This window comes from Gorilla gorilla, chromosome 19 (assembly GCF_029281585.2).
Source record: "Gorilla gorilla gorilla isolate KB3781 chromosome 19, NHGRI_mGorGor1-v2.1_pri, whole genome shotgun sequence".
In the NCBI taxonomy this organism is placed as follows: domain Eukaryota; kingdom Metazoa; phylum Chordata; class Mammalia; order Primates; family Hominidae; genus Gorilla; species Gorilla gorilla.
This window is the reverse complement of record NC_073243.2, coordinates 82,368,581-82,382,578: the sequence shown is the minus strand read 5'-3', so window position 1 is coordinate 82,382,578 and position 13,998 is coordinate 82,368,581. Positions and strand designations below refer to the sequence as shown.

Genomic DNA, 13,998 nt, shown 5'->3' with positions numbered 1-13,998 from the left:
GGGTGGATCATGAGTTCGAGACCAGCCTGACCAACATGGCGAAACCCCGTCTCTACTAAAAATACATAAATTAGCCGGGCGTGGTGGTGCATGCCTGTAATCCCAGCTACTCAGCAGGCTGAGGCAGGAGAATCACTTGAACCCGGGAGGCGGAGGTTGCAGTGAGCCGAGATTGCGCCACTGCACTCCGGCCTGGGTGACAGAGCGAGACTCCGTCTCAAAAAAAAAAGAAAAAAAAAAAAAGAACTTCAGTTTTATAAGAACGACAGAGAATATAGGTATTTCCTTCAATAAAAGTACAGTTGTAAAACCTTTAATAGATTCCTTACTTTTTTATTTGAATCTTCTTCTGCATTAGAGTCCTTCTCTGATGATGGTAAGTGTACCACACACTGAATAAGTTGTAAAACCAGTGCTGTAACCATCTGAATATACATAGGTTCTCCATCCATATCACTACTGTTTAACCTTTAATGAAGAAAAAAAATTTGTATGGAGTATCAAGATAATCTCATTTAAATGTCATCTATTGTCTGAAAGTTTCACGATACTGTGTTTGCCAATATTTCTAGGCATGATCTTAGTGCTTATAGTGTTCTTATGTGTAATTATTTGTCGTAAGTTAGCAAAAACATCAAGTAAATGCCTATGCATGCTCAGATAATTAGTCAAAGGAAAAATACAGTATTTAATACAAATTTCTATGCTTTACATACATTGCAGATAAAAATTCATACTACTACTAAACATTTCTCAAAATGATTTTGAAAATGATAAAAGTCTTCAAAGTTTCCAAATGCCCATATATTTTGCTATTCATCTGCTGAATCTGTTATTCATTTGGTATTAAAATCTGCTACACAGCTCTTGATCATCTGTGCTAGTGTTGGTAGCACAGATTATAAAAAATAAATTTCCACATCTTTTGTTCTATAGATATTGTAAAAATCTAAGGATTCTTTTATGTGTTGATAGTTTTTCTTCATAGTTTTTCTTCAGGTTTAACAGACAATAAATGTTTATCAGTATACAATTAGTCCAAAAAATGATTAAGATAAAATAACTATTTTAGAGAAGAAAGAAGCCTTCAAAGCAATCTTAAAAACAATCCTATATGCCACGTCAACACTTTTAATCACTCAGGAATATTAAGATTATTCTGGTGATTATCTATGATGGCAAAGACAATAATGCTGACCATAGCAGTGGGTAACATTCCTTATTAACAGTGTGCTTAGTGATTAAAGAGCATTTAATCCCCATGTTTATTCTCCATACTGCCATTAGAGTAATCTTTCTGTTTTTTATTTTTTTGAGACACAAAAATCTTATAAAATCCTCTTTGAACTGATCTGATTATTTTGAGCCATATTTCCAACAGGATCAACAAGATCTTCTCACTGACTAGTGGTTCGTATTAAGGAATGATTTTGCTCTCCAGTGCCTGGAGATAATTTTGGTTGTCACAACTGGAAGGAGGAAGGGTGTCTATTGGTATCTAATGGGTAGAGGTCAGGGATGCTGCTTAGCATGCTATATCGCACCAGACAGCTATGCATAACAAAGTGTTATATGGCCTCAAATGTCAACAGTGCCAAGACTGAAAAACCCTGCCACAGATCTTTACCTTTGAGAATCAGTGAAGTTTTCTAAGCCCCCTAAATATTCCATGTTATTTCACACATCTATTCTTCATGCTGTTCTGATGTAACTGCCTAGTTTTTAATTATTAAAATATAAATCAGACAGAAATGAAGAATAAATGTATGATGGTTCAATATAATGGTGGTTCTTCATTAAACTTGACCTGTTATAATTAATTACCTGAAGTTCCTTAAACTCCTCTTGCTGGTTGGTAATCTTGCAAGTGAAGTAAAAATTTCTTCCAAAATTAACTGCCTATGTTTTTCATATCTTGAGAATACCTGTTTAGTAATTATAAGATTCCAAATTAAACTTATAATAGAAAACAAACCAAAAAATAATATGTGATTAAAAAAATTACCTGCCATTTAGAATGAAAATGTTTTCAGTATCTAAGGTAAGCTGCTCTATTTTCCTATCATTAATTATAACATTCTTATAGAAGTCAAAGAGTACACTAGTTTCATTTAAAGGACTATGAAATCTTGGCTATAGGCAGTCAGACAAGATTTAAATGATTTTAAACCATTCTAACTTTATTATAAATATCAAGGAATTATTAGCTGAAATATTTGCAAATATTTGGAAGTGTTTTAAATGTGACAAAAACAGAATAACCCAACAAATTAACAAAACAGAAAAATAAATCCTCAATTAATAAAGTCTAATAAGACTTAGTAAAATAGTCCTTAGACTGAAATGAATGTACTGAAAACCAGGTATCTTCATTATTTTTTGGAAGTTTGGATTAAATGACATCAATATTGTTTTATTTGTGGGGTAACTAAAAATACAAATTGATTATACTTACTGCAGTAACTAACTTAATGGCACACAACTGTAGTTCACTGACATTTTCCACAAAAAATGGTGTTATTCCCATAGATGAAACCTGTTTAAAAAAGAAAAGAGTAAGTAGTATACACCTTTAGTTGATTTCAGTAACATTCTATGTTACTAAATTCCAGTACATTCATAAGCTTACTGGAAAACACTAAGACAGCATTTTTTCTTTTCCCCACCTAATCAGCATCTATTCTTTTCTCTGTTTCCCTTCATCCTCAAAGCACGTTAGCACATACAACAGGTACATTGTATCATAGCTAACAGTCCTCTAATCTCTACTTTTTGAGTTTACAAATGTCACAGGAATATAAAGAAATAACAAACATTTAATATCTGCATGAAAATATAACCCATCTTTCAAAGAATTTAGAGTTTGGAATTTACACTACATTTGTCTGTCTCCTGATAAAATGTCTTTTTAAAACTCCTGAAGTTTTATTTCTTCAATTTAGATATAACATACTCTTAACAGGAAAAATTCTTGATAATATAGTGCTGGTCTTATTATTGAGTGAGCTAGGTTATACTGGACTTAATCATTTAGTTTAGAAATATACAAAATGCTTACCAAAAAAACTTACCTGAAGAATTGTTGTGTCTGTAAGAAGTTGTATCTCTAGCAATTCTGATAAGCTGCTAACAATGTCACAAACTTTGTTATAAAGCATTACTATTACTCTCTGCTTATGGGTAGAACATTTAGCCCGTTTTGCTTTTGAACTTAATAAGCCTCCTAAAATGAAACAAATTCAAGATAAGGAAAACATCAACTTTTAATAATTTTTAATAAACAGTACTCAAACTGTTTTTTGAATTAAGAGAACACAATTTTCTAGCTACAGAACCTGGAAGATAAAGCTTTTTATTTATTAAAATAGAAAATTACTCTCTAGAGATATTCTATTAGAAACATTCTTGCATCAGATAATCTTCAGCAGCTATTAAATCCCTGTATCTAAAATATTATTTTATCTTGATTTCTACTTTTCTCCATTGGAGCAGGATAGTAAGATTATATTTCCCTTTAAATTAATTTGCAGTTATATAATAGATCAGCAAGTTCATTATTCAGGAATCTAAGTATGACCTTACTCCCTTCAAATGTATACATTTCATTGCTCATTTATAAAGGTTAAGAACAAGAGAAGGAGTACTTATCTTGAATCAATCCATTTTGTAGACAACTGCTATTTTGGGTAAAATTAGGGCGAAGTGATAAATGAAACCAGAAGGTAGTATTTTCTGAGATTTTCCCTGACAAGTAGAAATAACTTCTATTATATATAAATGTTCCTAAAGAAATTATAATTGAACAAGTACTATATTCTAGTCAAATCCATAATCAAAATCAGTGTTTATTACAAGTTATATGATTCAAAAATTTTGGTGCCATTTTAAGTCCTATTTTGACTCATCTAACATGGCAAAAATGTACAATAATTTTGATATTATACGAACTAACCTCCATGAGGATCTAATCTGTAAACAGGATCATACTGAGGATAAAGTGTATTCTGCAAATGAAATTTAGTGTACTGTATAACTCTTTCAATTACATCCTCAATGTACACAGCTTTTGGCATGTTAGGGGATGTCATAATGTTGATAGTTGTAAGACAAGCATCCGCTGATTTTGTAACTCTCTCCATAATAAGGTCTCTCCATAACCTTTCTTCTTCTTCAGTATCGTTATTCTGTAAAACAGTATTGTTAATGAAATGGAAATAAACACATTTATAGGTTTAAAATATACATTAAAATTATGATTTGATTTTCACTGGTGGAAAAGTGTTATGATGTGTGTTAATTCTTTTAAGAATATCCAGAATGAGGTACAAATACTGATACTACTTTCAGCACGATTTGTGTTTCAGTGTTTTCAAACGTGATATACTCTACCTCATTTCACCACTAGATGACACCCTACTGACAAAGTTATAATTATCTTTATATCTTTTGTGTGCTTTATCCGAATCTAAGATTTAGCTTATGACTTTAACTGTATATAAATTAATTTTGTGTTTTGGGTATAAACATTATGATAGTTTAAAAACTTTATAAATTCTGCTTGCTGCTGTGATAACAAAGCAAAAATTAATGACAAAGGGTAAAATCTTACTTAGTACAAAAATTGACAATCATTCCTAACACCTGCTTTTCGACAACACAGTTTCTGAAACTGAGATTAAAAAGTAGTAATATGCAGACTAATGAAGACTTTTTTTAAACGGATAATTTAAGAACTGACAGAAGACTTTATTTTAATTTACACATCAGCAACTTGACATTGCAAATTAGGAGTAATCTCACTGTTAAAGTAAAAATCCTTCTATCACATTTTTAGTTAAGAAATATAAACTATATTACAGGACTACTTCCAATTCAAAGCTTATACCCTAGGAAAACGAACAAAAACACAATATATAATATGTAAAGCAAACAGGGCTTTCTGTTCAGTAATGCCTAAAACCTCACAAAGGAAAGATAAAGTAGCTTGTCTTTGATGCGAACATTGCTGTTTGTTTGGAAGAGTCAGTTAAGGAGGCTCATGATTCATGCCAAACGTTAAGGCTATCCACAACATATTAAATACTGTTACGGTTTTTAGGGATGAAAGTAATTTCCTTAAGACTGAGTCAGCCAGCTCTCCAGAACTCTAGATTTCTGATGATGATTATCACAATTTCTTGGTGAAGTATTTATTTAAGTAACTTGTAGACTAACAATGGAGTAGATTGTTACTTTAGGTTTCTCTAAGCCTTTGTTTCTGTGATGCAAAAAGTAAAGAGAGGGCACTTAAAAATATAAATATATTTAATAATCCAGAAAACTACCACCTGAGATTATTTTTCTAAATATTTTATTCCAGAAGTGTCCAATCTTTTGGCTTCCCTGGGCCACAGTGGAAGAAGAATTGTCTTGGACTACATATAAAATACACTAACAATTACGATAGCTGATGAGCGTAAAAAGAAATTGCAAAAAATCCTCATGTTTCAAGAAAGTTTATGAATTTGTGTTGGGCTGCATTCAAATCTGTCCTGGGCCACATGGGCCAGTGGGCCACAGGTTGGACAAACTTGTTTTATTCCATGTAGATCCCCTAGCAATCCTGTGGCTTTTGTAAACACCAAGAGCATTTCCCTCATAAGATAAAATCTAGTGCTTGTATATTAAATATATATACTACATATGTATACATGAGAAGTATATATATCAAAAGTGTTCAAAATGGTTATTGCTGGATTAGAATATAGCTTTTTTGGTGCTTTCTGTGTTTTGGAAATTTTCTACAATAAATATGTTACTTTTATAATCAGGCTTTTAAAAATAAAGAAAATTTGGCCAGGTGTAGTGCCTCACATCTGTGGTCCCAGAGCTTTGGGAGGACAAGGCAGGAGGATTGTTTGTTGCCAGCAATTTGAGATCAGTCTGAGCAAAAGAGTGAGACCTTGGCTCTACAAAACATTTTAAATAATTGGCCAGGCATTGTGGTGCATGCCTGTAGTCCCAGCAGCTTGGGAGGCTGAGGTGGGAGGATCACCTGAGCCCAGTAGTTCCAGACTACAATGAGCTATGACTGTAGCACTGCACTCCAGCCCAGGGGACAGAGCAAGACCCTGGCTCTATCAGGGTAGAAAAAAAAAAGGGAGAGAAAGAAAATTTATCAACTCAGAACTTACTAAATGCCTATAAGCATTAGTGTTTGCATTCATTAATGTCAGAGATATCAAGATCAATTTGAATGCACATATAATTTATAGTCCACTACAATGCTAGGAAGGCAAATCCCAGGAAATCTGCTTCACTCAATTAATAAACCATTGCAACCATGTTGCTACTGCTTTTGATATAAGCATATTAAAATATAGTAACAGCTGGAGTTAACATTTACTGAGAAGTTAAAGTGTGCCAGACACTGTTATAAGTGCTTTACATGAATTAATTCTTTAATCCTTTGAACAACCGTTTGAGGTAGGTATAAAAACGGTATATAAGGAGTAATGTATATTAATTAGTATATATTAGGAAATCACAAGGTTTCTAACTATGTTATTTCTTCAGGGAAGCTCAACAAAAAGAATTACTACCTACTATCATCTCATAACTCAAAAACAAAATTTAAACATTCATACACTTACATAAGGAAGAGCATAAACTAAAGAACTGCCCCTTAAATTGACAAACATTTTCATGTCTTTATTATTCTTATCTTATGGCAAAGCTGTGAATTGACAATGTGTAACATTAATTCTGAATTACTAAAAGTGAAGTTCTATTAGCAATGCTAATGAATGTAACTAGTAATTCATGGTAACATGCTCAAATTAACGAAATGTGAAATTTCCCCTACACATGAGAGTCATTTGTGAAAAAATTCACATTAGTCCCTCCCTAATGCACAGATGATAGATTCCAAGACCTCGAGTGCATGCCACGGATACTATCAAACCCGATACACACTGTTTTTTCCTATACATACATACCTAAGATAAAACTTAATTTATAAATTAGGCATGGGAGGAGATTAATGACAATAAAAAACAGAACAATAGACTGTAATAAAAATTATTCACCTACTTTCAGATCACAGTTGACTGTAGGTAACTGAGAAAATGGAAAATGAAACAATAGAGAAGTGGGGGACTACTATAGATCTTAATAACATTAAGGGTAAAATTAACAGTATGGATCTTAAACTTACATGGTTTAACAAAGTGGAAAGCTTTGACCCATCCTGAATATTCTTCTCCAAGATATTTAAGACTTTCACAGTTTTGTCAGTTGAAAGCTAAAATAGCAATATAAATTCTTTATCAATAGTTGGTAAAAGTTATATATTATTCAAGAAACAATCTGTACAATTATTCCCTTTGAGCTACGGAGGAAATAGCATTGTCACCCTCTTAAAGAGTAAGAAAACTTTCCCACTTAGAACTTCTACTCAACGACCCTAAATGACTAAAGCAAATGTCAAAGAAAAATTTAATATATTTCTGCATTTAAATAATCTAAATATTTGAGAAAATGAAAAAAACAACTCTGGAAAAAATTAAAGTCCATGCCTCTTTCAATGCAGTAATATGATTCTCCTTAGTATAATCTGCAGAATACTTGTTTTATTCTTTTGTAAAAAAACAAAAAAACTCATTTAGACTCTCAGAAGTCAACAATGAGTTTTCTTTTTACTATTTACTTTATATAAATTTTATAATTTACCCTGAAAACCTTAAATTAATTGCAAATGTTTCTATGAAGTAAATTTATAAATTTTACTTTGGTGAGATACCTTATCCATTATACCCATTGCTTTTATTTTAGCAGATTCACTGCCAAGTTCATTAAGCTGATGTTTTCCTAAGAGCAGTTCCTGAGGAATTTCATCATCATCACCTGCAAAATCAAGCCAAACAAACACAAACAAAGTTTAGGTAAATAAAATAGTTCAAAATATCAAGCTTAACTTTCTAATAAAATTTTTACACACGCAAACTAAACAAATAACCTAAGACGCCTCTATATATAAACCTCAAGTAAACCCTGAATGAAAAAGGACAGAAATTGAAGTCAGATTTATGACTGAAATGGGAAGATGAGATAGATATCTTTACTACTTTAGATATACTCTTGACTCTTTCTCAACCACATTCTCTGCCTCAGGAGGCTGACCTGAATGGACTACATCAAGAGTCTCCCATGCCCTCTGGCTTTTGTTTGGGTTTGGCCAGTAGGGTGCCCTGTTAGAAGATCAAAGAGGAGTGTAAGGTCAAGGTATTTATATCTCTTACTCTTTGCTTACAAGGTCTCCTCAGGCTGGCTCTGTCCCCTGACCAAAAGGTATTGCTTCTTTCAAGGCAGCCTACTCTACAACTTTTTTTCCTGCAGAATGAATTCTGGTGACTTTTCTGTATCCTCACTCTTTTGGTTTAAGGCTGTTAACCCTGGGTTCTGGTACTATTTTGCCTCCATCTTTTTAACTGGTCTCTTTGTAAATAACTCCTCCTCATATTATCCTAATTTGAGAGTGCCCTTTGTACTTTTGGACCCTAAATGATACAGAAGACAATTTCTCAGCACAGAATTGTAAAGTTTTAAAAAAGATGAAACTGATATTCTAAATAATCAGCAAACACAATGATACTCAGGCAAGTAATTCTCACAAAACAAATACTTACTTTACCAGCTGAAGGTGGCATAAGATTGTTAAGAATAGCTCTATACATTGCAAGCAGTGTTTTTATAAACATATTTTCATATTTATAGATGTAATCTTTATGTCATTGTAAAAGTAATACATGAATATAACATTAATCCTACTGTATTCTAACTGGTTTACTATTTTGTTTTCCATATTAGAATCTGTATTCCCTAAAGCCAGGTGCTTGGGTTTTAGTTATTTTTGCATCTCTAGCACTTAACATACTACTGGCATACAGTAAGTATTCAATAAATATTGGTTATTAGAATAAATGAACAGAAGAATAGATGCTTATTTCTGCATATTTGCTCCTATCAGTACCTTCATTATACAGGGCCTTTTCAAGCCTCCTCACCTGCATAAAGACTTTTTAAATTACTCTCACTTACTCATGATTCTTTAGATACTATCCAGACTTGATTAATTTATACTTGAGTTTTGTACTAAAGTTTTTAAATTCTTGGTAACAGACTAGATTTGACTTTACAACTAGATTTCAAGTTTCTCGATAGCAGAGTATGCCTCTGTATCCTCTAGAGTAACTGAGTTACTCTAGAGGATACAGTTAAGACACTTAGAGTATGTGTAAATGTATTTTAAGTTGATTTTACCAAATGCAGTAAAATCCATATCTTCCAAATTATCCAAAATATTCTCTATTGAGGCTGTGAATCTCTTAAAAGTTGAAGAGTCCATCATTTCTGCAAGAGAGAAAAATACATTCATTATTCTCACATTACAAGTAGACATGTGAAGCTGAAGAATATGAATAAAGACAAATTAAATAAACTAACGTGTTACCTTCAGGTGTTAGTTTTGGTTCATATGCTTTCCTTTTCTTCTGTTTTTCTTTTTTCTTCATTTTCCTAGCAACTAAAACGAACAAAAAGAAGTACTGAAATGTAGGACTGACAACTTAAAATAATTCCATTTTTGTTTCTAGTTTTTTTCCTGAACGTTAAAGACTTAAACAATAATCACTGCACATAGAAACTAAGTATTTTTGTCTTAATTGAAAATTAGTTATTAATTAACTCATAAAAAGATATAAAATATTCTTCAAAGTTAAAGCCCTAAATTTAAATTGGTTTATGTAAGAAATCCGTTGACACTGATGAATTACCCTCACTAAGGCTGGGAGGAGGAGAATAATCTTCCATGTCAGAATCTGACGGACTTCGGTTTCGATAACGACCACCACCTGAACTCCTTCTTCCTTCATGAGAGTGGCCACTTCTCCTATGATCCCCAGAGCTTCTTCTGTCACGCTCTTCATATTCCCAAGCTTTATCATCATCTTTTTTATGTCGTTTCCTAGAGGCTAGAAGCAAATCCCCATGACAAATAATTTACCTCATTTAAAAAGATGATTAAAACTTGTACTTTACAAACGAATCACATGGGGAAAAAAATCTTCATTCCATAGGGTCTAGGAAATTCAGTGATTTTGTCTATCCAGAAGTTTAAGTTATGATATAGAAAAAGTATCACTAATTTTAGCACAATCTACCCAGATTTAAAGATCTTTACATGAACTCAGTATTTACTGCTAATAAATACAGATAGGAAGGTTCTTGAAATTAAACTACAGTGTTCACTTCAAGGACAGTTATTCAGTAAGTCAGTAAGGGTTATACCTAAACTTCAAGATTAATTGAGGCTGTAAAACAAACTATATTTAGGAATTAGATGAAAAACAGAACCACTTAAAGCACTTAGATTACTGATGGGGAGCAGGGTTTGGAGGAAAAGTCAACTTTTGAGAAAGTGTTACAGAATATGGGTAACCATGTACACCACCAATTAATAGCTAAGTTAAACCCACAACTCAGCGATAAATTCCATAAGCCCTGGTGACCTAACATGACAAGCCTACTGAGACAGAAAAAACCTATACAGTTGTAAATACTCACATAATGAATTCAGTTCTTCAACAAAAGTCTTGCTTAAACCCAAGAAAAGTTTCTAAGCTTATGCATGCTTCATAAGCATGATTATGTATGTTACCTTCAATCTTTTCCCCATCATTTTAGCATTCTGCTAAAATCACCCATACTGACAGGAGCCTTTAGGCAGACCTGGCAAACAGATTTCATCTAACACATCAGCTCTCATCAACTGGCAATAGCTGCCTAGAACATTATGTTAAAAATAACCCCAAGCCCTGAGAAAGCATCATAGTTCAGCAAGAAAGACTGATTAGAAATGTCTGCAATAAGAGCTGGGGGGCACTATAAGTGACAAATATTTACCATGTCTGTTCTAGGATGCAGTAGGTACCACCAAGTTAAAACTAGGGCAGAGAAGTGATGTGTCCTACCTTGAAATCATATACTGGTTGTTGCTGTGATCACTTGTTGCTGACAATGATAAACTTTCTAGTCTGTTATTTGACTAGCAACTGCTCTTTTCTGAATCCCTAACTATGATAAATACACAAATACTTAAGACAAATGTTTTGCTTAAGTCCCCTACTTGGCTTAGATGTAAGGATGCCAACCTCTGGCCCAGGCACTCTGTGCTTGTGCCAGTGTATTCGTGTGTGGGTAATAAATGTCTATACTCTGTCTAATCTTATTCTTAAATGCTACCCTAACTACTCCTGTTCAAGAATCTAGGTTGGTTTCTGGTTCTGGACTCTTCTAGCCAATCTATGGACAACATGGCAGGAAAAGGTCATTTTGTTTCCTCTTCTTTACAGTCACAGGCTTGGATAGCAAAAAGGTTCATGTAAAGCACAAATGAAAATGGATATAAATATCTGAGATTTTCTTCATAATTAGGTATGAATTTGGTTATGACGTATGTGAAGAGTGATAGGACTGTTCCTCTTTTATGATTACAGTATGCTCTAGTACATTCCTTTAGTGACAACTTGTTTCATACACTAATATAAGTAGGGTGTGTGTATGTATTTGTTACAGAGAAACAGGTCATTTCTATATATAATTCCTTAGATTTTTTTTCACAAGTACTGAAATGCCTACATTACAAGGGATGACAAGTAATAAGCAAACTTCTTCAGAAAGCACTATTTTCTTATGTGGGCAGAGAAGGGGTCTTGCTATGTTGCTCAGGCTGGTCTCAAACTCCTGGGCTCAAACAATCCTCCCACTTCGGCCTCCCAAAGTGTTGGTATTACAGGCATGAGCTACCGCGCCAGAAATTAGTATTTTACAACCTCGAATATGACCTGCTTTAGTCTTTGTACATTTTAATTAATTTCATAACAAATCTGTTTCAAGCATTCAATCCTATGAGTAGAAAATGCTTGAAAAATCTCATAGTGGTTTGTAATTACATAGAATATGCTGTATTGGTGGTAACTATCCACAGATCTTGTAAATCTTTATTTCACATTCATCAAATTTTAGACAATTTAGATAAAAATGGGGTGACAAATTAAAAAAAAAACAACTTCCACAACACACTGTGTTATAATGAGGTTATTAGGATACCAACTCATTGTGGTTAGCTTATTCTTTCTCCATTTCTCTCATTACCCTGGAGTAAGCAGGGGAGGGGAAAGGACTCAAAAGAGAGGTACGTAAAACATGACTTGGGTGTTCTCTATCTTCTCTTTCCAAATTTCACCTATATATCTCTTGAGCTTCTTACATCGCCCCTCTCTCCATTTTCCCCAGGCACCCAGTGACCTTATATTTGTGCTATGGCCATCCAAATCTGTGTACCCCAACTTTCAAAATTATCCTTCAACATCTTCCCCTAACCTTCAACAAAACTATTTCCTTGGTTTTAGATTTTGAGAAACCAATTTGATTAAACTGCTAAGTTTCAAGAATTTTTTTCTCTCTCTCTCAGCAGCATAATGCTTGCAACTTAACGTTCTCATAATAGTTTCACATTTTGTATTGTGCTATATTTTCACTACACTGTTTCTGTTGTGGTGTGACCATTTGGTTGTTTATGTGAACAATCATTTGGACTTCTTTCACCATTCAAATCAGTGGCTCCAGTGTCCACTTTTCTATAGTTACTTGCATAGAAATAAGTGAAGAAAAACAGGAAGCTACTCTTGACATCTCTTTAAAAATCCAGAGAAACTTTCCTTTCTTCTAGCAGTGGGTGAAGCTTAGGTTCTTTAAAATAAATATTACCTTTCGATATAGTTGGGCATAGATATAACAGGATCCATGGCTTTACAATGAAGCTATGTGCCTCCATAAGATGAGACAATAGCTTTCATGATAGAAAGCAAGGGGAAAAGAATGGTGGCTGCATTGGTGACAAACATGAGTGATGTGTGGCTCTACTCTCCACTATTTTACACTTGGTGGAAATTTTTGATTATGTTATCCTTTCCACTTAACTGTGAGACAGCTTCAGAAATCTTTGCAATTTAGTAATGGAGGCAGTCACTTTCAGTCAACTGGATTTGAAATGTCATTTGAAATCAAACTGGAATTCAGGGACTCCTCCTCCTCGGCTATTCTAGATATGGGTGATATGTTTATTAGAGGGAAAGAGGCAGAGTGGTAAGGCATGTGTATTAAAGGGAATGAGTTCCTGGGCCCCATGTTTCTTTTATCTTCACACCTTCCAGAGCTAACCACGTCCCCATATGACCAAAATATCTGATTGTAATAAAAAAAAATTAACTTTAGCCATTTTAATATACTGTGTGTCAATACATTTCATAATACAATTATAACAATTATACATGATTAAATGTTAAGTTTGCTGTATATTTTATTTCAATTTTAAAACTTTTTTCAGATTTGTTCAGTATTCATAGTCTACTGCTCATAGCTCAAGAGCTCACAATTAAAAAAAAAATCAGTAAATTAACATTAAAAACTTTGGAGGAGGTGAAGGGCTTCCATCAGCAATATACATTTAAAAATGGCAGCATGCATCTGTCCTTCCTGCCCTTGCTTGTCACACCTCAATCTATGGACACTAGGTGGAAAAAGTAGAACACTGGTGGTCTTCCCACTTCTTTTGGTCATTATGACTAAGTCAGTTGGCACACAAGTGAAGATCTCCCATAGTCTGTTTCCACTGAATGCCGTTTAAGTCAAACAAGGTTGCTGACCCCTCTTGGCTAGGCTCAATTCTCTTGCTCCAGAAGAAGGAAGATAGGGATAAAAGAGAAGAACTTTTTCAGTGGACCAGTAGGAAGACAGGCGAGGTATAGCAAGTCTAGTGCAAAGACAGGTGATCACAGTGTTGTAGAGAGGTAGCTGTGTAGTGAAGAAGCCAGCTCTGGAAAACAGTGAAACAAGGGAGGAATTCCAGGACACAGCTGGGCAAAAAGGAGAAGCCAGGTCCAAACCACACAGATAATC

The 13,998-nt window shown here is 33.7% G+C and overlaps 1 protein-coding gene across 3 annotated transcripts in view; it reads right to left on the bottom strand.

Annotated features, from left to right (window-relative positions):
• The window catches only part of NIPBL (NIPBL cohesin loading factor), a 187,159-nt gene that overhangs the window by 52,837 nt on the left and 120,324 nt on the right, over positions 1 to 13,998 (bottom strand). For all 3 annotated transcript variants that reach the window (XM_019013452.4, XM_019013451.4, XM_055367729.2), the window contains 10 exons: positions 9,813 to 10,010; positions 9,491 to 9,562; positions 9,301 to 9,390; positions 7,781 to 7,884; positions 7,196 to 7,282; positions 3,953 to 4,184; positions 3,072 to 3,223; positions 2,456 to 2,536; positions 1,825 to 1,925; positions 330 to 468 (listed from right to left, as the gene is read on the bottom strand). In XM_019013452.4, the coding sequence (XP_018868997.3) occupies positions 330 to 468; positions 1,825 to 1,925; positions 2,456 to 2,536; positions 3,072 to 3,223; positions 3,953 to 4,184; positions 7,196 to 7,282; positions 7,781 to 7,884; positions 9,301 to 9,390; positions 9,491 to 9,562; positions 9,813 to 10,010 (1,256 nt within the window). The remainder of the gene's footprint in view (positions 1 to 329; positions 469 to 1,824; positions 1,926 to 2,455; positions 2,537 to 3,071; positions 3,224 to 3,952; positions 4,185 to 7,195; positions 7,283 to 7,780; positions 7,885 to 9,300; positions 9,391 to 9,490; positions 9,563 to 9,812; positions 10,011 to 13,998) is intronic.